Source organism: Mustelus asterias, unplaced genomic scaffold (assembly GCF_964213995.1).
Source record: "Mustelus asterias unplaced genomic scaffold, sMusAst1.hap1.1 HAP1_SCAFFOLD_292, whole genome shotgun sequence".
In the NCBI taxonomy this organism is placed as follows: domain Eukaryota; kingdom Metazoa; phylum Chordata; class Chondrichthyes; order Carcharhiniformes; family Triakidae; genus Mustelus; species Mustelus asterias.
In genome coordinates this window covers 222,875-245,808 of record NW_027590257.1, presented here as the reverse complement: position 1 = coordinate 245,808, position 22,934 = coordinate 222,875, and the positions used below count along the sequence as shown (strand labels likewise).

The 22,934-nt window shown below is 45.8% G+C and overlaps 1 protein-coding gene across 3 annotated transcripts in view; it reads left to right on the top strand.

Annotated features, from left to right (window-relative positions):
- The window catches only part of LOC144486166 (NACHT, LRR and PYD domains-containing protein 3-like), a 152,687-nt gene extending 147,857 nt beyond the window's left edge, over nucleotides 1–4,830 (top strand). For all 3 annotated transcript variants that reach the window (XM_078204241.1, XM_078204240.1, XM_078204238.1), the window contains one exon: nucleotides 678–4,830. In XM_078204241.1, coding sequence (XP_078060367.1) covers nucleotides 678–765 — 88 coding nt within the window. In that variant the 3' untranslated portion in view covers nucleotides 766–4,830. The remainder of the gene's footprint in view (nucleotides 1–677) is intronic.
- The last annotated feature ends 18,104 nt before the right edge of the window (nucleotides 4,831–22,934 follow it).

Here is a 22,934-nt window from a genome sequence, read left to right as displayed (position 1 = left end):
TAGAGGGCAAAGGTTTAAGTTGAGAGGGGAGAGATACAAAAGTGTCCAGAGGGACAATTCTTTCACACAGAGGGTGGTGAGTGTCTGGAACAAGCTGCCAGAGGCAGTAGTAGAGGCGGGTACAATTTTATCTTTCAAAAAGCATTTAGCTAGTTACATGGGTACGATGGGTATAGAGGGATATGGGCCAAATGCGGGTAATTGAGATTAGTTTCAGGTTTTTTTTAAAAAAGGTGGCATGGACAAGTTGGGCCTGTTTCCATGCTGTAAACCTCTGAGACTCTATGAGTGGGTCTAGTCGGATTGTGGGAGGTGGAGTATGGGGATCAGTGGGAAGTGGTTGGGGGACTCGGGTGTGCTATTCAGGTATTAGCCCAGGTGGTGAGCTGTCTAACATTACCTGAGTAACGATCCAGGTAAACTTTGTGGATCTGTCCCAAGTATCTGACTCTAACTGCAGCAGGGGAGTTCCCCAATAGTAGTTAATACCTCTGGGACAATTCCCAGGTCGATCAGTGCGTCAGGACATCCACAGGGTCCCGATGCTCATCTTCGCATGTGTGTCTGGTCTCTGGCGATCCAGAGACCAGAAGGTTTGTCCCATTAACTCCAGTCTCCTGTTATTTACTCTGTTGTTCAATCTGTTTATTTCCTGTTTCATCTTTAATCTGTTTCAGGCTGCAGTGGAATCAGTTCAGTCCAAATGGAGAGAGACATTTGGAGTCGCTGCAGGAATCCAGACGGGGACTGAGTGTGAAAGTGTGAACATTTCAATCTATAAACATTGCTGCTCCACCGGTTACAGTGAAATCCTGAATTGTGAAGATCTTCGACAGCTCCTTCCAAACCCTTCATTCCTGCCCCTCTCCCTCCCTATTCCATCAGCCCCTCCAGCCTGGCACTGATTTCCCTGCTTACCTGGTTTCCCAGCTGGAAAACTGTTGTAGTTTTAGTCTCCACATTGAAGGAAAGATTGCTGCAAACCATTGTTTAGAAACACCAGGTTAAAGTCCAACAGGTTTATTTGGTAGCAAAAGCCACACAAGCTTTCGAAGCTCTAAGCCCCTTCTTCAGGCGAGTCATCTTCGGGGGCTTAGAGCTTCGAAAGCTTGTGTGGCTTTTGCTACCAAATAAACCTGTTGGACTTTAACCTGGTGTTGTTAAACTTCTTACTGTGTTTACCCCAGTCCAACGCCGGCATCTCCACATCATGACAACCATTGTTTAAGCAGCAATGTGTTGTCAGTGTTCTCAGCAACAGAGTCTTCAACCTCCTTTCAAAATGGAGCAGCAGAGATCATTCTCCAGAGAGAGAACAGTGTGTGTGTGATTCTGACAGTACCCAGCAGGGGGCAGATTGGTCAATCTTGTCAGAGTTTCCTCTCTGTCTCTGTGAATGAATTAAAGGCTCCACCAGCCTCTCCTCAAAACCTCTTTCACTGTCTGGTGATTAAAGTGACACAATGCCACCATCTGCTGGTGGCTCACAGCTACTGCAGGCGCTGCTCTCTGTGAGCCTCAGACAAGTTCAGTAAGTCCCATGTCTGCATCTGGGAACCGGTTCCTGCAGCGTGAATATTGAACAATATTGACAGGGATTGGAGTTTGCAGCAGGAACGCCGGCTGGTGAACTAACCCTTTTATCACCAGACACTGTACATGAACTCTGTTCCCCCATTCCCTCTGGGAGATATTGTCTGGAGGTTGTCGTTGGGGATGATCTCAGACTGTAATGTGTACATTTGGTGCAGTTATCAGACACTAATCCCATTCAGAATGGGAGTGGGTAAACTCTGCTGCACTCTGTAATTCCTGTGTCAGACATTGTCAGTGTTTAATCTTACACAGTGGATCAGTTTTTTAATGTTTTATCATGTTTCCCAGATAATTGTCTCAATCTCACAGACTGATTCTTTGAAAATTGGAAATACAAACATTTTGAGACACAATTACAACCTTTAATCACATTTTGTCCGTGCTCGAACTGTAAATAATTTCCAAACAAACTATTCCCCTTTTGCAGCTCTTGCTTTCCAATTCCACAGATTTCGGTGATACAGAGAGCAGCTCCATTGGAATCCAAATGCTCTCATTCCACTCTCGCCCCCCGTTTACCCTGCCAATTATCAACCTCAACAAAAGTTGTCACATATTTATCTGGGACAGTTTCAGTGTTGACTCTGGTGAAGCAGGGTGGCATTTCCTTAACCCACAACACACACACACGGTAAATGTTACTTCAATTATTTCTGGAACTGTTAAAATCCCGAATGCACAGGTAGGTTAAAGTGATTCCAATCCAGAGGTGGAATGTGTTTCAGATCTATAACCTCAATCACACAGAGACTCTAACATTCCCACACAAAAATGAGCAATCACAAGCATAATCTCACACACACACTCACACAGAGAGACACACAGAGCAACACACAGAGAGGCACAATCATGGAAACTGACACACAGACATACAGACACATAATCATACACATCCACGCATCTGTGCATCCTACACACATCCCTCCAGACACATACACACAGACACAAACTGACACCCACACACTCATTCACACACTGACAAACTCGCACACATGCTCACGGGCACAGAGATACACACTCTCACAAACACACACATACAAACCCAGACACTTCCACACTCTTACCCACGTACTGAGACACAGAGAGACTTACAGAGAGAGAAACACAGAATCTCTCTTAAATACACACAACACGCAGCCATACACCCACAGAAACACACACCACAAACCACAAACCCATGCATTACAGCGGTTAATGAATTCTCAGCACCCTGTAGCCAAATTAAATTTAAGTTGGACAAAAGTGATAACATTTCTTCTGAAACCGACATCCCTAGACCGAAAGCAAAAAAAGGAACACTGGCGCAGCATTGCACAGGATCGGAGCCTCAGAAATGCAGTTTCCTCTTTCCTTGTTCCTTATATCTCACTGAGCAGAAGCAGAGCTGCAGCACAGAAAGCTAGAACTCACAATTTCACTCTGTTCCTGCACACTCACCTCAGCTTTATTTAATTTCTGAATGTATGATTTATTTTGGATTATCCCAGAGATCTCAGGACAGATGCATGATGTCAGATATTCCCATTATTTATCAAACTGTTTATTTTACCATGACAGATATTACCTGGTGTTTGTCAGATTGTTGTTTTTCATCCATCTACAGTTGCAGATGCCGGTGCTGAAAAGTGGGTAGATATTCTACACCATTAAAAGCATCACATTGAATCGGGGAAATTCTTCAAAGACTGAATTAGTCACTTTCAAATTAATATCATTTCTTCAGAACAAACTATTCATAACATCTATTATTGCAATTTATACTAACTTTATTGTGTTGTCTGGTCTGTGCTAGTTTTAACTGAATACTGCTCAGTTTGTGACATGATCTGTGTTATTGAGTCTTGGAAGAGAAAGGGTTAATGCTGCTGCTCTGTAATTGTAATGGATATTCCTAATTTTATCATCTGCCTAACTAGTCATTTTAAATCACATGTTATTTGGTTAATTCGCCAAATTTTAATTGGGAACCATTGAAGTGCTGAAACTAAAGTGTACACAAGCTAATAAAGAGCGGGGGACTAGTGTAAATACTGTAGCTAACAGTGAGCGTGAAACTGAATAGACCATACGATACAGGAGCAGAATTCAGCTATTCTGCTCATCAAGTCTACTCCACCATTTCATCACGGCTGATGAGTTTCCAATCCCATTCTCCTGTCTTTTCCCCATAACGGTTGATCCCCTGACCAATCAAGAACGTATCTATCTCTGTCTTAAATACACTTAATGAACTGGCCATGCACAGCCTTCTATGGCAATGAATTGCACAGATTCACGACCCTCTGGCTGAAGAAAGTCCTCCTCATCTCGGTGCAAAACGGTCGTCCTTTAATTCTGAGGCTTTGCCCTCGGATCATAGTCTCTCCTACAAATGGAAGCAGATTCCTCACGTCCACTCTATCCAGGCCTTTCAGTATTCTGTAAGTTTCAATGAGGACCCGCTCATCTTTCTAAACTCCGAGTACAGACCCAGAGACCTCAAACGCTCCTCCAACGTCCAGCTTTTCATTCCCAGGATCATTCTTGTGAACTTCTTCTGGACCTTCTCCAGGGCCAGCACATTCTTTCCTTAATATAGACCCAAATTTGCTCACAATACTCCAAAGGTAGTCTGACCAGAGCCTTATAAAGCTTCAACAGTACATCCCTCATTTTGGTGGCACAAATTATTTTAATTTCTCAATATGGCAAAGACCTTGAGGTTAACAAATAAAACTCAGCTGATAAAGTCATTTATTACATGTCAATGTCCCAGATTGGTCAGTCATGGTTGGCCGAACAACAGGAGATTCAGATGCAGCTTCCAGTCGCTTTCTCATCTGCTGGGATTTTAATTGATGATTTATCTTTTGATTTGATTTATTACTGTCACATGTATTAATATAGAGTGTAAAGTATTGTTTCTTGCACGCAGGACAGGCAGAGCATAACATTCATAGAGAAGGAAAGGAGAGAGTGCAAAATGTAGTGTTACAGTGATAGCTCGGGTGTAGCAATGCACGAGGGTATACTAATGCAAGATAGGTCCATTCAAAAGTCTGACGGCAGCTGGGAAGAAGCTGTTATTGAGTCTGTTGGAACGCAACCTCAGACGTAGAGCAGGAGCCATAAAGTGAGACAACGAGTAAATGCTTTCTATGGTGCATTTGTAAAAGTTGCTGAGAGTCGGAGTGGGCATGCCAAATTTCCTTTGTCTGTGCCCGCCTTGGATAAATATTAAATTGGAGAGATGATAATGTTTGAATTGTAATATCTAATGGTGTAAAGTATCTGGGAGCTGAGTGGATTTGCTAAAGGCTGGAATACAGACTGGGGGAATGTGCGGGAAGATGCTGTGCTGAATGAATGGTTCTTGTAGGAGAGGGATGGATGGAGAGAGGGAAGGAGAGTGAGATAGATGCAGGGAGGGTGAGATGGATGCAGGGAGAGTGAGATAGATGTAGGGTGCGTGAGATGGATGCAGGGTGCGTGAGTTGGATGCAGGGAGGGTGAGATGGATGCAGGGAGGGTGAGATGGATAGAGGGAGGGTGAGATGGATGCAGGGAGGGTGAGATGGATGCGGGGAGGGTGAGATGGATGCGGGGAGGGTGAGATGGTTGCGGGGTGGGTGAGATGGATGCGGGGTGGGTGAGATGGATGCGGGGAGGGTGAGGTGGATAGAGGGAGGGTGAGGTGGATGGATAGAGGGAGGGTGAGGTGGATGGATGGAGAATTTGAGAAGCTGCAGTTTACATTTGAAGAGGTTCCCAGTGCCTCTGAGCAGCTGAACTGGGGAAGCCTTTTGGGCAGAGACTGTGCTGTTGCTGTTTCCCTTCCTGGCCGCCAGTGGTCGCTGTAACACTCCAGGCTGCTGCTGCTGCTCCTCCCAGTGTGACCTCCTGCCATCTCCGGCCCAGCTGCTGCTCGTTGGCGGAACATCCGGGGCCTGTGGAGGGGCGGGACCGCCGCCATGTTGACCCGACGTCACGGCGAGCCCCTCCCCCGCCGCCGTTTGTTTATAAATAAAAAGGAAGAAGTGAGTGTTGACTCTTTTCAGGTCAAACAAGGAAACAAACTCAAATTAAATCAGGACAAAGTAAAAAGGGGCAGCTCCCCAAAAAGGAGGGGGAACAGCCCGAACAGAAATCAAAGTACAAAGGAAACTTAATCACATTTTAATTTGATGTTTTCATCAGGGTCAATAATGCACCCCAACCCCTGCGGTGCCCAGCGGGCGCGGAAAGCGTCAACCTCGCCCGTGGACACCGCATGCTCCCTCTCCAGGGACACCTGGCCGCGAACGTAGCCGCGGTAGAGGGGCAGACAGTCAGGATGGACGGCCCCCTCGATCGCCCGCTGCCTGGACCGGTAAATGGCGCGTTTCGCCAGGCCCAGGAGCAGGTTCACGAGGAGGTCGCCATCCCGACCCTCCCCTCTCCGCACCGGGTGTCCGTAGATCAGGAGCGTGGGACTGAAGTGTAAACAAAACATCAATAAAAGGTTCTTTAGGAAAACATAAAGGGAGTGCAGCCTAAGACACACAACATAGACACGGTCCACGGACTCCACAAGGCCACAGAAGGGGCAGTCTTCGGAGCCCGTGAACCAGTGAATCCTACGGTTGTGCGGAACTGCTGCATGCATCACCCTCCACCCCAGGTCCCCGATGTAATTGGGGGAGATCCCTCCGTAGAGGGACCTCCACCGCCCGGCGCCAACAAGGCCCGCCAAGGTGTATCCGGGCGACAGGCGAGGAGGCGGTAGTGGAAGGTGTGCAGCAGCAGCCCGCACAGGAAACGCCTCCGCGCGGTAGAAAAAGGCACGGAGGGCATTTCCGCGAGGCGGCTCATGCTGTGGGGCACCTCACCCAGGGAGGGGGGCTGAGGCTTTGGGCCAATGTGGAATTCCGCCCGAACAGGGGAACGCTCGGGCAGGATCCCACCGCACGCCTGCGCCGTCTCGTGTTTGCGTGCAGTTTCGGGGCCGAGCATGACCGTCCTAAGGTCTAGGATGGCTTTGGCCGCGCGCCGGACGGTCGTCTCCGCGCGCTCAGCCAGCACGTGGGGACTCATCCAGCCCACCCCCCCCGCCATCGAGCACGTCCCAATCTTGGCCACCCCGCCGTCCACAGCCCCCCTCTCCGCCAGACACCTGAAGTTATACAGCTGGAGGAGTGGGTTCCTGAGCAGCGGCTCTCCCACGAGAGCCGCTATTCCTGATGGGGGAGAGCTACGCCGCGAGGCGACCGTGTTCCAGACAGTGAGGAGGTCCTGGTAAAAGACGGGCAACTTCTGCAGGGTGGTCGAAGCACGCCCCAGTTCGATATGCAGGAGCTGCATGTCATAAATGAGGCCGTGCCACTGGTGGAAGAAATACATCGCCATGGCACACCATCGTGGAGAGGGCTCAACGTAAAGGTACCTCTGCAGGGCCTGGAGACGGAAGGTCGCTATCTGAGTGCGGAGGCACACCAGACCTTGTCCGCCCTCCTCAAGCGGGAGATGCAGAACTGCAGTAGGGACCCAGTGCAGTCGAATCAGGAGTGAAAGAATTAACTAATCATTTATAATTATTTTCAAAACCATTCATGAGAATAAAAAAGATGGACAAAACAATTAAATGTTTATAGAATTCCCAGATATGGCTGGTCACATGTTCAGTTTAGTTTAATTTGTCATTCAGATTATAGATGTTTATGTCTGTCGGCTTCTCAGTTTGATTAAACATAGAAAACTGCTGTATATTGGTGAGGCAGATTACAAACTACATTGAATTGTGATGAGTTTTATCCCGAGGGATCCACTCTCAAATTTACGTTAAATGGAGCTTAAGGAGCATCTGAAAAGGGAATGCAGAGATGGAGGTGGGGAGGGTTATGAAGAGAATTCCAGAGCTTACAGCCCAGCAGTTCAAGGCACAGCTCAGCTGGCAATGGCAATAATCACAGTGCAGAATAGTCTGAATGATGTCCCTATTAATAATGGACATTGTTTTTAAGGACACAAATAATGATGCTAAATATACCATTGTTATCAGTATTCCTGTTATTAAAAACACTGTCCGCTATTAGGAGACACAAAATAAGCTTGGGAGCAAAGTTGGAGACCATGAAATAAAAGAGACAAAGGCAGCCTGGATATGAAGTTATCTGAGTGACAGGAAACAGGCAGGAGAGGTGAACTGTACCTTTTCATTTATCGGAAGCTGACAGTGGCTTTACCCAGCAACCAGTACTGTGTTACTACGACTAATTTTCTTTACATGTACTACCAAATGAGACTTGGGTTTATCTAAAGATGAGATGTGAAGCTCCAGCACACGGCCACCAGACCACAGAGCGGACGCAGCATATGATAGACCGAGCTCAATCACACCAAAACCAATGGATCAGATCAGAGATCTGCTGTCTTGCCATATCCAGTCATAAATAGTGTTAGACATGCCACAAAATGTTGGACATGCCGGTTACATTAGGCGACACGGTGGCACAGTGGTCAGCACTGCTGTCTCACAGCGCCAGGGACCAGGGTTCAATTCCGGCCTTGATGTGTAGCCGCCTGTAAGTCTACAAAGCCATAGTCTTTTTATAAACGCATAGGAACCTGTGAACGGAAAAAACCAGAACATGTTTTTTAAACAGCTCAACCCAGTTACTGTTCCCAGAGCCACCGCTGCGGATTTCACGGTGCAGTGTTTACTTCTCAGCTTTCCGCAACATCTGGCCACAAATCTATCAAAGGTGACAGTCACGGTGAACCAGACAGAACAGTCCGTGGCTGTGTGAAGAATTGTACTGTGGATATTGCACACTTTGAGAGAGTGCAGCAAATAATAAAAAATGTAAAAGGTAAACATGCGGAATCTGCTTCATTATCACGTCGAAAATAATGACAAATAGTTCTGCTGTTGCCATGGCCACTTACTAGCAGGTGACACACTTGGAGAGACCACATGTTCCACGTGTTAGTATCAAACCAGTAAATAGGTTAGTTGCAACAAAGTGAAAAACACAGTCACATAGACAATGGACATAGAACAAAGTAAACACGTTAATTAAAAAGTTATTTTAACGTTCAGTGTTACTGCTCCATTCACTGTCGCCTGGGAATATTGCACCTGAACAAAAGAAAATAAACTCTGCCTGTGTGCGTGCATGTGTGTGCGTGTGAGTGTGTGTGTGTGTGTCTGTGTGTGTGTGTGTGTCTGTGTTGTGTCAGAAAGACCAGAGACAGGACATGTGCGAGTGTGGGTGAGAGATTGTGGGAATGTGAAAATGAGTGTGATTGTACGTGTGAGAGAAAGGTGTGCAAGAGAGAAATGTGTGTGTGTGTCTGTGAGCGTGGGAAAAGACAAAGAGAGTGTTTGTGTGTGTTTGTGAATGTTGGCTTGCATGTGAAATTGGGAGTGCATGCATGAATGTGAGAGGGATATAGACTTGCTGTTTTGTCTGTGCTTGTTTGAGTGTATCTATGTAAGTGAATGAGGTGGTTAGTCTATATTTGTGTGTGGGAATGAGAGATTCGGATTGTGGTTGTGTTGCATTGAGGAAGTGAGTGTGTTGCAGAGAAAGCTTGAGTGTGGCTGTAACTGGAAGAGAGAGTGAGACTCTAGATTGTTCGTGTGCATCTGTCTGAGTCAGACAGTGAGTGATAACGTGTGGGGTAAGAGAGCGACTGATTTTGTGAGCGGGTGAGTGTGAATTTGATGGGGGAGTTGGAGAGTGTAAATTTATACTGTAGTGAGAGTGTGAGTGCTGCTGTGTGTGGGAGTGAGGGAGCGAATGTGTGAGCGGGTGAGTGTGAATTTGATGGGGGAGTTGGAGAGTGTAAATTTATACTGTAGTGAGGGTGTGAGTGTTGCTGTGTGTGGGAGTGAGGGAGCGAATGTGTGAGCGGGTGCGTGTGAATTTGATGGGGGAGTTGGAGAGTGTAAATTTATACTGTAGTGAGGGTGTGAGTGTTGCTGTGTGTGGGAGTGAGGGAGAGAGTGCGTGAACGGGTAAGTTTGTATTTGGTGGGGAGGGGGCGGTTGGGGAGTGTAAGTTTATACTGTAGTGGGTGTGTGAGTGTTACAGTGTGTGGGAATGAGGGAGTGAGTGTGTGTGCGGCAGCGGAGTCACAGAGTATACATTAGTCAGAACACTGAATACAGGAGTTGGGGCGAATTGTTGAAGTTGGACAAGACATTGGTGAGGCCACACTTGGAACAGTGTGTACAGGTCTGGTCACCCAAATCTAGAAAGTATATTATTAAACTGGAAAGCCTCACTAGGATGCGACGGGACGAGATGTTTCCAGTTATAAGAAAAGGTTGGATAGACTGGGACTTCTCTCTCTGGAGCGTAGGAGGCTTAGAGGAGATCTAATAGAAGTCTATAACATAATGAGGGGCATAGATCAGCTGGATAGTCAATATCTTTTCCCAAAGGTAGGGGAGTCTAAAACTAGAGGGCATAGGTTGAAGGTGAGAGGGGAGAGATGCAAAAGGGCCCGGATGGACATTTTTTTGACACAGAGGGTGGTGAGTGTCTGGAACAAGCTGCCCGAGTTAGTAGTAGAGGCAGGTACAACTTTGTCTTTTAAAAAGCGTTTAGGAAGTTACATGGCTAAGATGGGTACAGAGGGATATGGGCCAAATGTGGGCAATTGGGACTAGCTTAGGGGTTTACGAAATGGAGGCACGGACAATTTGGGCCCAAGGGCCTGTCTCGATTCTGTAAACCTCTATGGCTCTATGACAGGTGTGCCATATGACGAGAGATTAAGCCGGTTAGGATTCGATTCCCTTGAATTTAAAAGAGTGAGAGGGGATCTCAGAGAAATTTATAAAATTCAAATAGCGTTAGACAGCGTTGATTCCGAAGGAATCTCTGTAATGGCGGGGGGAGTCCAGAACTAGGGTCATAGTTTGTGGATACGGCTTAAACCTTTCAGAGCTAAGGTGAGGAGGATTTTCTTCACCCAGAAGGTGGTGAACATGTGGAGTTCAGTACAACCGATTGTAATTGAGACCAAAACTTTGTCTGATTTCAAGAAGAAATGAGATGCAGCTCTTGTGGCGGAAGGGGACAAGGTATATTGATGGGGGGGAGGGGGGGAGACGGGGTGGGGGGGGGGGAGGTAGGGAGGAGGGGGGGAGGTCGGGAGGAAGGAGGGGGGGTGGGGGGAGGGGGGGGGAGGAGGGAGGGCGGGGTAGGGGATCATGATATTGAATTTGATGATCAGCCATGATCGAAATGAATGGCGGAGCAGGCTCAAGGGGCCGAATGGCGAACTCCTACTTTTGGTTTCGATATTTCTCTGTTTAGCACTTTTGCCTGAAATTTGCCTTGTAAGAATCTGGTCATGTTTTTTTCTTTCGTAACAATGCCATGGACTCATCGGAACCATCCCCTAAGTTCCTTACATGTACCAGATCATACATTGCAAAAAATTATTTCTGTCCTTGCAGAATCGAAGTTTCACATTCGGTTTTCCTTTTGGGAAGCCATTCACCCGGTTAAGTTTGGGATTTGCAGTCTCACAGGGGCGGCACGGTGGCACAGTAGATAACACTGCTGCCTCACAGCGCCAGGGACCGTGTTCAATATCGGCTTCGGGTGACTGTCTGTATGGAGTCTGTACATTCTCCCCATGTCTGCGTGGGTTACCTCCGGGTGCTCCGGTTTCCTCCCACGTGCCAGAGATGTGCGAGTTAGGATGATTGGCCATGCTCAATTGCTACTTAATATCAGAGGGACTCGCAGGGTAAACATATGGGGTTACAGGGAGAGGGCCTTGGTGGGATTGAATATCATTGAATTTCACTTCAATGTGTCTCGAAGCAATTGACTCTGCTTTTTTTGTTAATTATTTGAACTCTCATCAGTTATCTTGCTGAAGGATCCTGGTCTCAATTGCTCTCAATTCACCTCAAATTGACACTCCAATGTTTTGCCATTCAACCCCAGAATTAATCGCCCCTCTCATATTCCTCTACGTCGAACATTTCCGCTAGTTTGTGTTAATGCCCATGCACTTTCAGTCTCTGTCATCTTACTTCCACTCTATAAACTCACTTACACTCGGACCCCCCCTCCAAAAGAAACCCCACACCCCATTTTTAGGTGACCTTTGTGAATGGGTGTCTGGATTGAGGTTTGCGACAAACCAGGCTTAGAGATTCAGCCTGAGTGGCGACATACGATAGGGCAAGGGGAAAGTGGATGGTAATTTTTCTTGGGGGGGGGGGGAGGGGGGTGGGTGGCGGGGGTGGGGGGGGGGGAGTGGGAGGGGACGTTGGGGGGTGGGGGGCACATGATGGTGGGTAGAGTCGATGATTCAAATATGCTGATCCCGAATGCGGTTGGCTGTCCAATCTGTCTCAGGGAATATACCGTTTTGATGTCAAATATCAAAGTGGTGACACATGATGTGCCTGGAGAACGCGGGAAAACAAAGTGTGCATTCCTTACCACTCTCTCGGTGCTCCTCTCGGCTCAGTGATCAGCTGTCAACTGTCGATTTGTCTCGGCAATGCAGATAATTTGCTGCAGCCAAACTGTTTGTTATCAATAACTATATTAAATAATGTTAAACTAGTCACCGACAGTCAACTGACCATTGTTGTTTTGGAAGCCCCGGAATCCAAAAATCAAAACGGGTTAACGTAACCTGTTTGTTTAGTGACAGAAATTAATTTCATTCTCCATGGATTTGTGACAATTATGCCTCACGGGAGGGCGTCATTGTTTCATTAATAAGGGGGTCACCTCGATAAGTTATGAACTGGTAACAGCAGCAACAGGGAACGGTGGCTCAAGTGAGAGTTATGGGAGGGATTGGAACTGTAGTTTGAAAGATGACAACAATTGATCCAATTCTGACAGCAATAATTTGGAACGGTTCAGCAATGGATGAGAATCTGAGAACAATAGTTTGGGATGAAACAGCAATGGATCAGGATCTCAGAACAATAGATGCGAATGTTACAACATTGGAAAGGGGTTTATCAGTGTGTCTTCACTTTGCCACTACAGCCAGATGGATGGATACACGGATCGAATACGCACTTTATGTTATTCAGTACTTTTATTATCCTGTTCTCGCTCTGATTGGTGCTCCTTGTGATTTTCTCCATCCACTTTTTAATGGTATACGTAACGATGATCTGTGCTGCTGTTCCTATATCTGTAAGTTGGATGAAGGAACGATATCTATCAATTATAAATTTGCGAATGATATTAAGCTAGGCAGGGAAGCAACTGTGAGGACACTAATGAAGAGTGTGAACATATTGTATGTTTGAACTTTAATCCTGGGTTTATAATTGAACATGTCCAATCCAACACTTTGTTGTGAATTTGATTTCTGATTTATTATGTCACCATTTAAAGAATACTATACCATTCTGTTTCTCCATCCAAAATAGGTAAATTCACATTTACTTGCAGTATACTATTTTTATCTACGTTACATTGCATTCCCTATGTATTTGCCCACTTAATCAACTTGTTTAAATCACCTTGAAGCCACACAAACACACACCCACCCATCCACCCACACACACACTTGTGATGGTTCTTTAGCGGGATTTGGACAGGCTGTGTAAATGGGCAAGGACAGGGCAGATGGAATATAATGGGAATAAGTGTCGAGTTCTCCAATTTTGGTAGAAAATACAGAGAAACAAGGTAATTATGCAATGGTGCAAAATTGGAAATAGATGATGAGCAGAAAGTTCTGGGTGTCCTTGTGCATGGGGCTCTAAAAGCTAGCATGCAGGGACTGCAATCATTTAGCAAGGTTAATGGTCCGTTGGCCTTCATCGCAAGGGGATTTGTGTAAAGCAGTAAAGATTTCTTGCTGCAATTGCACAGAACCTTGGCCAGACCAGACCTGGAGCATTGTGCACAGTTTTATTCTTCTTAACTCAATTAGGATTTGCTTGCTCTCGAAATCTGCATTAAATTTTATTTTCTCATTGTGCGATATAATACTTCCACTTACTAAATACAGCATCTTCAGCAGCATCACAGTGAGAGAGTCACTGGGATTTTTAACTGGAATCCTCAGATGTGAATTCCTTCAGATAGAAAGTTAGAATTCATGAATTGAGATTAAATTCAAACTGACCAGTATATTCTGCTTTCTGTTAGCTCCCCTCTCACCTCAACAATCTCTCTCCCATCTGCTCGTCCCTTACCCAGTATCTCACTCCCTCAACTCCGTTATTCCTTCCCCCTCTTACTCTCTCCTATCACACTATTCCTTCGCACCCTAAAACCCTTCTCCCACTCACTCACTCTCCCCCTCACTTTCTCTTCCCTCACATTCTCCCCAACTCTTTTCCAGTTACACTCTTTACCCGTCGCTCTATCCTCCTCTTGCGCTATTCCGCCTTGCTCTCTCCATCTCACTCTCTCCCTCACTCTTTTTCCCTTCGCATTATTCCCGCACTATGCGATGCCTCAAAGTCGCCCCTCACTGTCTTCCCTCACTCTGTCTCCCGTCACACCCACATGCACACATGCATGCACACACAAACGCACTGAGACAAACTAACACACATACACTCACGCTCACACACATACACACACACATATATAGGCACACACAACAAGACACATACACACAAACACACGGAACACATAAAGCTGTACACACAGAAACATAAACTGAGACATAGACACACACGCATGCACACACACAAACACATGAACACAGACACAAAACACACCTAGAAAAACGCACACACTCACACACAGTCACACGCATAGAGATGCACTCACAGAGACACACGCACACAGACAAGCACACAGACAAACACAAACACTGAGACACACGCACTGAGACACAAACAGACACACATGGAGACACAACACTGAGGCACACACACAGATACTGGGACACATACACAGGCGGGCTCACACGCACACACAGGTGCGCACACACACACCAACACACGCAAGTACAATCGCACAGTGACGCATACACTGACACTGAGACAAACACACAGCAACGTGCAGCACGCACAAACATAGACACATGCACACAAACAGACACACAAACACTGTCACACGCAGACACACGCACATACATTAAAACACACCAAGACACACGGCCCGACAAACAGACAAGCACACACACACACACACACACCTCTGTATCAGTGGGCATTTTCTCAAGTCTGGATATATCCCTTCAGTCCCTCAAAGGGTAAACGTCCCTCATGAAAAGCATGATGGCTTTTTTAAAGTGAAGCCCCTGGTGGTGAGCAAGATCCCACAAGATGCAGTCAACAGTGTGGAGTGCGTTTTAAATGTGGTCAGTTTTTATACAGAGGTACAGAGTGAGGCAGAGTGAGGCCGGGACAGTGAAATCCCGGGACCCTCAGAATTAAATGGAGACCCTGTCCCCCATTTAGGCCCCCCACACCTCACTCGAAGCTTTCACCGCTCCCTCTGCCTCTAACACACAACATCCAGCCGTTTCTATCTCTCTCCCTGATTCTTTTTCTTTGTCTTTCCCTCTCTCCCTTTCTCTGTTTCTGCAACATTACTGCCATGTAGAAAGCCACACACTTGTCCTCTTCACAGAACAGAATCGCAGAAACGGGAACATGCTGACAGCTAAAAACCCCCCTCGGTCCAGGAGATACCCTGAAATGAGAAATTAACAACCTCCCTTTCCGCAGTTGTCAAGTTTAGGAACTGTTTAAATCAATACATTCAGGAGAGACTTTGTACCTGATATCTTTATTCTGGGTTATGTCAAGTTCACCTCTTGCCCTTCGCGAATTCTCCTCGCCTTGTCTGACCTCCTTGTAGAAGTAGAGCTCTGGTTCTTCCGCTCTCTCTCTCTCCCTGCGCCGCGCACATCTCTCTAATGCAGTTCATTCCTGCAGACACTTTACGTCACCTCCTCCCCAGTTTCATCTTGCTCTTCTTGAGCTGGATATCTGTCATATCTCTGCTCACAGGGCCACCATGTTCCTGTCCCTTACACACTGGATTTTTTTAAACGGTTGTTTCAATCAATGTACTGAGCAATCGATACAAACGGATATTCCAGCATTTTCTTTAACTCTGTTCTGAATTTGGGCTGAGCGGCCACATAAATAAAGGTGTTTGTGCAGCAGCTTAAACTCTGCAGCATATAGGCGACTGCCCCAAAGATACCATAACCACTGCCATCTAAAAAGAGTTCTGGCACACCAAGCATATATAAAACATAGAATAACCACAGAATTATGAAGTTGCTGGATATGGCAAAGAGTAAAATAATAGACTTCTTTCTACTCTCCATCTCTGGGTCACTGTGTTTGTCTCCCTTGCTCTGACCCTTCAGTGACTTGCGAGCTCGGCTGGCCATTAAAATGCGTCGGAAAATCAGAGCGTTAAGGATCAGAATTACTGCGAATGGGATCATTGGAGTTAATGCTGTTGAAAAGTTAATGAACCCCCGCCATCGAGGATCAGTGGAATAGATTCTCTTACTTTTACAGTACCACGATACATTGTTGATTACTTTACTGGGTTCATATCTTAAGTAATGAGGCACATTTTTTAGACAGAGTAGAATGGTTGTTGTCGCAAGAACCACAGCCGCAGTTTTTTCGGTGCAATATTTAACTTTCAGCTTCTGGGAACCAATGGCGATAAATCGATCAAAGGTGAACATGACGGTGAACCAGACAGAACAGTCTATTGCTGCACGGCGAAGGACACTGACTACACTGCACACGGGTGTCAAGTCCAGGAAACACCGTGGGTAATAATAGAAGGTGAACCGCTGCAGTATGATCTCAATGATAATAACCATCAGATCCCCGGCTGCCATGGCCACCAGGCAGCGAGTGGTGCAGCTGGAGAGGTCACACTTCCCCCGGAGCAGGACCAGAATCGCCATTAAATTAACTGTAGACAGAGAAGGGAACAGAACATGGAAATGACACAGCAACTCTGATTAACATATTATTTCATGGCGTAGGCACGCCTCTGATAAGGCCAACACTTTGTGTGAAAGCCCATGTTGCCTTTGAGAAGGTGATCGGCCTTCTTGAACTGACAGTGAGGTGGGTGATGGAGGAGGGGAAGAGTTACAGATAAGAATTCAAACTGAGGATGCATGAGTCCCATAGGTGGATTGCTTGGTTGGTATTGGGTACTTGAGATTTGCAGTCTCCCCTCTTAAAAGTGAATGTTGACTCTTCATTTGATGGTAACTATGACCTATATCGCCAATCATAAATCATCCACCTCCCCACCACCACCACCACCATTCGTCCCAATCGTCCTCTTACTATCCGTTATTCAAACTAAACTGTGATATTCTCTTACAGCAAGAAGCCATTATTTTATCCTGCTCTCTCTTTCCTTCTCTTATTTGACTTGTTTGTAAGTTCTCTTCTCTTTCGACAGTGAATCTGGTCCTTCGTCATGTTAACATAGAACATAGAACAGTACAGCACAGAACAGGCCCTTCGGCCCACGATGTTGTGCCGAGCTTTATCTGAAACCAAGATCAAGCTATCCCACTCCCTATCATCCTGGTGTGCTCCATGTGCCTATCCAATAACCGCTTAAATGTTCCTAAAGTGTCTGACTCCACTATCACTGCAGGCAGTCCATTCCACACCCCATCCTCCATATTTAGAACAAAGAACAAAGAACAATACAGCACAGGAACAGGCCCTTCGGCCCTCCAAGCCCGCGCCGCTCCCCGGTCCAGGATTGAATCCTGAATCCAGGATCCCCGCCCAATTTTCCAGCCTAACTACATCCTAATATCCTATCCACCGAGCTGTCCCTCACAGCTACGATGCTTTGTTCATCACAACCTATTTACTCACCCCCACGCCCCCATTCCAGACCATGTGATCTCCAGGGAGAGGCAAAAACCCAGAGTGAAAACCCCAGGGCCAATATGGGGAAAAAAATCTGGGAAATTCCTCTCCGACCCCCTGAGGCGATCGAAACGAGTCCAGGAGATCACACTGGCCCTGATCAGAAAATGCTTCCCAACCCTATTCATTTCCACTTCTGCTTTTCGAACACCATCTGAATTCCCTGCCCCCGAGACAGGTTCCCAACTATCCGCAGTCTCGCTCTGTACTGGCACCAGCAAGATGATCATAGAATGAAGCCTTGAAACGAAAAACAAAGAACAATTAGCCCGCGCCGCTCCCCGGTCCAAACTAGACCACTCTTTTGTATCCCTCCATTCCCACTCCGTTCATATAGCTGTCTAGATAAGTCTTAAACGTTCCCAGTGTGTCCGCCTCCACCACCTTGCCCGGCAACACATTCCAGGCCCCTTACTTTTTCTTACTTTTTCTTATTGAGCTTAATCCCTGTCTTTTTCGGGATACAGTGAGCTCTGCAACTGTTCTCTCTGCCTCTCCCTTTGCTGGGAATGAACGTTGACTGTGGCCGAATTATCCCTGAGATGATGATGGCCCATTCCAGAGGTGCTGCTTCGGCTGTTCACTGTTCATTGCAGTTGATCACTTGGACACTGCTGCGAGTAAACATAATGACTCAATATACAATTTTCAATGCCATTATTCCTTTCTACTTTAATAAAAGCAACAGTTTCAACAAACCATACCATCATTAATAAACCACAACACTTACAAATATTGATACATTCTAAAAATATTAATCAACCTCATCAACATTGAAACATATTGCCAAATAAATAGCCTGACTTCTTGCATTAATAATGTTAGAAATATGAAGAATTTACTTACCTATTTTAATTAGTTTCAGTCGGATTAATAAAACTTTAAATAACACGAAAGTCTCACCATCTGTTCTGGCCCCACCTCTAAGTAAACTCCATCACCAACCATTTAACTTCGAACTTTCCTGCGATGACAGGAATTGTTTTAATTTCAAACTCCCCAAAACTTCCCTGGATCCCTCTTCCTGCTCTTTCCTGGTCAGCGAGTGGCCCTGAACCAGGGTCTGGATCTATATTGTCCCTGATAGATCCTCGCGTGGCTCTTGTTCCCGCCTCCATTCCCCACTCTCCACAAGTCGTGGAAAACCTCATTCTTGAATCTGCTTTTCTCTTCTCCCCGGTAGGTCTCCTGTTGTGCTGAGCAAACTCATCTCATTCCACTCCCACAAACAATGTGATAATGTGCCATCGCTGCCAGACTGGTTGAGATGTTTCCACATTTGCTGTTTCAATGCCTGTTTTTCAGCACCAGCGGTATTTTACTTTAATGTTTTTGAGATCTTGAGGGTTCTTGAAAGGATGGGTACCAAGTGGGAGTCTCCTCTTGGAAGGGAGATTACAAATGGAGGTCCCAAGTCAAAAGAAGAGTCCTCTCTTAGTTTTGGGATGTTTAGAGATTATTTCTATCAATCACCGAAAGTGAGTTGTCTGTCGACTCTGTTCCTCAGAAAGCCGCCGCTGTTGTGACACTCAATATATTCAATGCTGATTTTAGTAGATTTATTTGATAAATGAACGACTAAAGTGTTAGTGCCAGACGGGAGGAGATTCGAATTGAGAAAAAGTCATGTCATTCGTGATCTTATTGAATAGTGGGGAAGGTACTAATGCAATACTCCTGTTCCATTCTCACATGCTCTGATAGTCACAATCAGCACAACTTCCCTGTGACTCAGAGTCCAAATTTTGCATGGTCAGTGTCCCCTCGAGTTAGTGCCAATCTAACACACAATCACAGATACCTGTATTATAACTTTCCCTCAGAAACTTTCCGTGGTCTGATATCTAATTCAACAGTACCTACTGTGGGGCTCAAGAAATAATCGCTTTACAGTTGGTCGGAATTGTGGCCACAGATTGATTTTCCGTGCAGGAACCAGAATTAAATCATGCAAGCGATTGGGAAAATATCACAGATATCTGCACAATGGTCAGCATCAGATCAGCTTATAACGCATTAAACAGCATATGGCACATTGAACAGATTAAAAGCAGGCACAGACTCACACATAGATTCACACAATTTTAAAGCATTTGTGATTTACCAGGAACACCAACGACAGCAATGACCGTATAGAATATTTTCTTGACCCACTCTATTGGACGATGCATTGTATTCCGTGTCGAGGTCTATCTCTCTGTATACTGGTGGAAATCTGCCTCAGATAAACTTTGAGTAGTTTTCAGAAAGTCTTTAACTTATACTCTGCGGAATGTCCACAGGGTTTAGAAATTACATAATTATTCAGTGTTTTTTGAAATTTTGAACAAACAGATGACGGCACCTGTGTTAAGTCCCTGTTGTTCTGACCTATTTTTAGCTCTGTTTTTAAGTTGGAAAGAAAGTTCCACGTCATTTCTCATGAGTGCTAATTTGAAGCTGCATTCACTCAAAGATGGCCATTTTCCAATGAGCAACATGAGGCACATCTGTTGTTGTTTGGGGTGAATTCTCGCAGCCACCATATCCAATTCAGCACACACTGGTCATCCTGCACCACATCAGAGTGTGTTTATCTCCCTTACTGATCTTTCCTCGATTAACATTTGTTATTCGTCATCATTGGTAAATTGACATTCGGACTCTATACTTTTATCCACACAGAATCTGAAGTTTTCTCATGTTATTTTGGAACGGTTTCCCGTCATTCTTGGTTGTCCCATGAATGACAATATCCGATGACATTGAAAGGGTCAGAATATGACATGTGTCTGTAAGATTTGCTCTCTTTCCTCTAAACTCCCATTGGTATGGGCGCAAATTATTCAGTTTATTCTCAGACGACAACTCCGTCATTCCTGGAAACAGCCGAGTAAATTCTATGAACTGCCTGCAATGCAAGTTTATTACGATGTAAATATGAGGAATTGTCCGCAACAACTCTGGATGCGGCCTCACCAATGCACTGGCCTGTTGTAGCAGGAGTTCCCGAGATGTGAGCTGCAGTCCTATTGGAGTAAAGGCCAACATTCCATTTTTTGCTGTATATGTAAGATGACATTTCCTGATCCATGAATGAAAAAAACAAGCTCTTCTCCACTGCAATTTTCTGTAGTCCCTCTGCATTTAAACAACAGCCCGTGTTTCTGTTCTGCTGACAAAGTGTATGTCCTACAATTGTCCCAGTTTGTACTCAACATGACATTTCCTGCACATTCCCTGACACTTTTAACATCCCATCTGCCCTCCTCACATTTCCCTTACTCACTTTGTGAGTGTGAGCACAACTGTGTGCAATGCACACAGCCTCATCATCTAAAACATTGGTCATATATCGACCTTCTGAATACTTAGGGAACCTTTATTTGATCCCAGCGGCAAAATAATAGTTTTATCGTCCTAATTGGAGAGCAGTTATCCGGATTTCCCGTTTCCTGGTAGATGTTTTATCCTCTCTCGCTGCTAATGTATCACCACCAGTCTTGTGAGCAAACAGCTGGCATGTTTTTTGATGGCATGGGTTTATGAGCTATGTACAATAGTTGAGTGATTCTCCTTTAGTCCACGTTGATTCTTACAGCCTCTGTGAGCATCAAGACATTTCTCAATCCTAATTTCCGCATCACAAAGTGATGCTGCCTCTGTTACCTTTTTTCGTAAGTATCTTGTTCGTCCTTATATTATAATGGAAATATTCAGTGTTTCAATCGCATGATTGATTCCAGCATTCTGTCCGAGGTCTGTGCTGGCACGTTACATTTTTCCATCTTATATGGATGATTGAATTGAGGACAGTGAAGATAGGAGGTCGAGATTCGCACTTAACACAAAGGTATGGAAGATAACATATCGTGAGGGGGGCATGAGGAGATTGAATATGGATCTAGAAGAGTTGTGTGTGTGCACAATCTGGAGGTGGAGAGTGAGGTAGGAAAGTGTGAAGTTCTTCTCTCTGGAAGGAAAAATCAAAAAGGGAATATTACTTAGAGGAAGAACAGCTGCAGAATCCCAAGTTGTAGAGGGATTTGGGTCTTCCAGTGCATAAGTTGTAAGACGTTAGCACACAGGCTCAGAAAGTGGGTTAAAAGGCTGATGGAGAGATATGTTTAATTATCAGAGGAACTTAACATCGAATAAGGATGTTATGCCTTAATTATACAGTGATTGGTGAGACCTCACCCTAATATTGTCGGTCTTACAGCATCAGGGTCCCAGTTTCGAATATGGGGTTGGGTGGCTGTGGGGAATTTGTAAGTGTGGGTTTCCTGCAGCTTTCCCCCAGAGTCCAAATATGAGCAGGTTCGGTGAACTGGCCATTCTATATTGTCCCTTAGTGTCTGTTCCAAGGTGTGTGTATTACAGAGATATCGGGGTAAGTACGTGAGTGTAAAGGGGATAGGGCCTCGGCGGATTCTCTGCTGGAACAGATTTATGTTTTACCTGCGCATGTGAATCACCGAGTATCACTTTGCAAAATTGCAACCTCACATTGCTCAGGATCACGGGTCAGGTCTGATTGTTGAAATAATTACCCAGAGGCCGCTGTCCCTTCACCAGATTCCCTTTATTTACAATCTTAGTTCCACTCTTAAAAGTGCTTCAGGTACAAAGTCAGAATCCAGGTCGTCAGTAGCCCTGACACTCCTCAACATATATACAGGCAAGGCTCCCTGATTGAGCAGACAATCATCAACTCAATCAGGGAGCTGAGACACCAAGAGACAAACCTCATGTGCCTCGTTGAGGTCATTACACCCTCCCACCTTAAGTCCAAAGAACCTCAGTGCTTCACGCCCCGCATGCCTCCCTTGTCGTGTTTCGGCACCGGTCTGGTTCCGCCGACAGAGTGTCTGACATGGGTGGCGCACATCGAACAGTCACTCCTCTCTGATGAAGCGACTGCCAGAGTGTTGGTTCACTCCATTCCTCAGGAGGCAAAGGAGTATCCGTGGCTTCATGTGTCCTGTTCATTTCCGGCTGCAAAATCCTAAATACGAATGATGGAGAGCCCGGTCCGGGATGGTGGCCGGCTGGCCATAGCTGGCTTCGGCATGAACTGGGCTTTGGAAGCCTACACCTGGTCCAGACGATTTTTACTGGATGGCCTCACCCACGCATATTTTATTGGATGCCGGACTCCCTCAGACACAACTGTACCCTGCGGGACCCTTGGCGTAATTTTTCAGCCAGTACTTTTTCACCTGCCTCCAATTGTCTCCCATGGCTGCTGGTGCCATGGCCTCCGCTTTGAGCTTCTTGCTGCGTTTCCATTCTTCTATCACCAGTTTCAGGAAGATCAAAGGTGGAGTCGTCTGCCCGTGAGCAATTCCGCAGGCACTATTCCCATCATGGTATGAGGGTTTTCTCCAATATCAAGTAACATTTGGGAGAGTTTGTTGTCTATTAAGGCTGCGGGATGCTTTCTTTACAGCAACTTTTAAAGTCTGGACCACTCTCTCCACTAGGCTGTTCG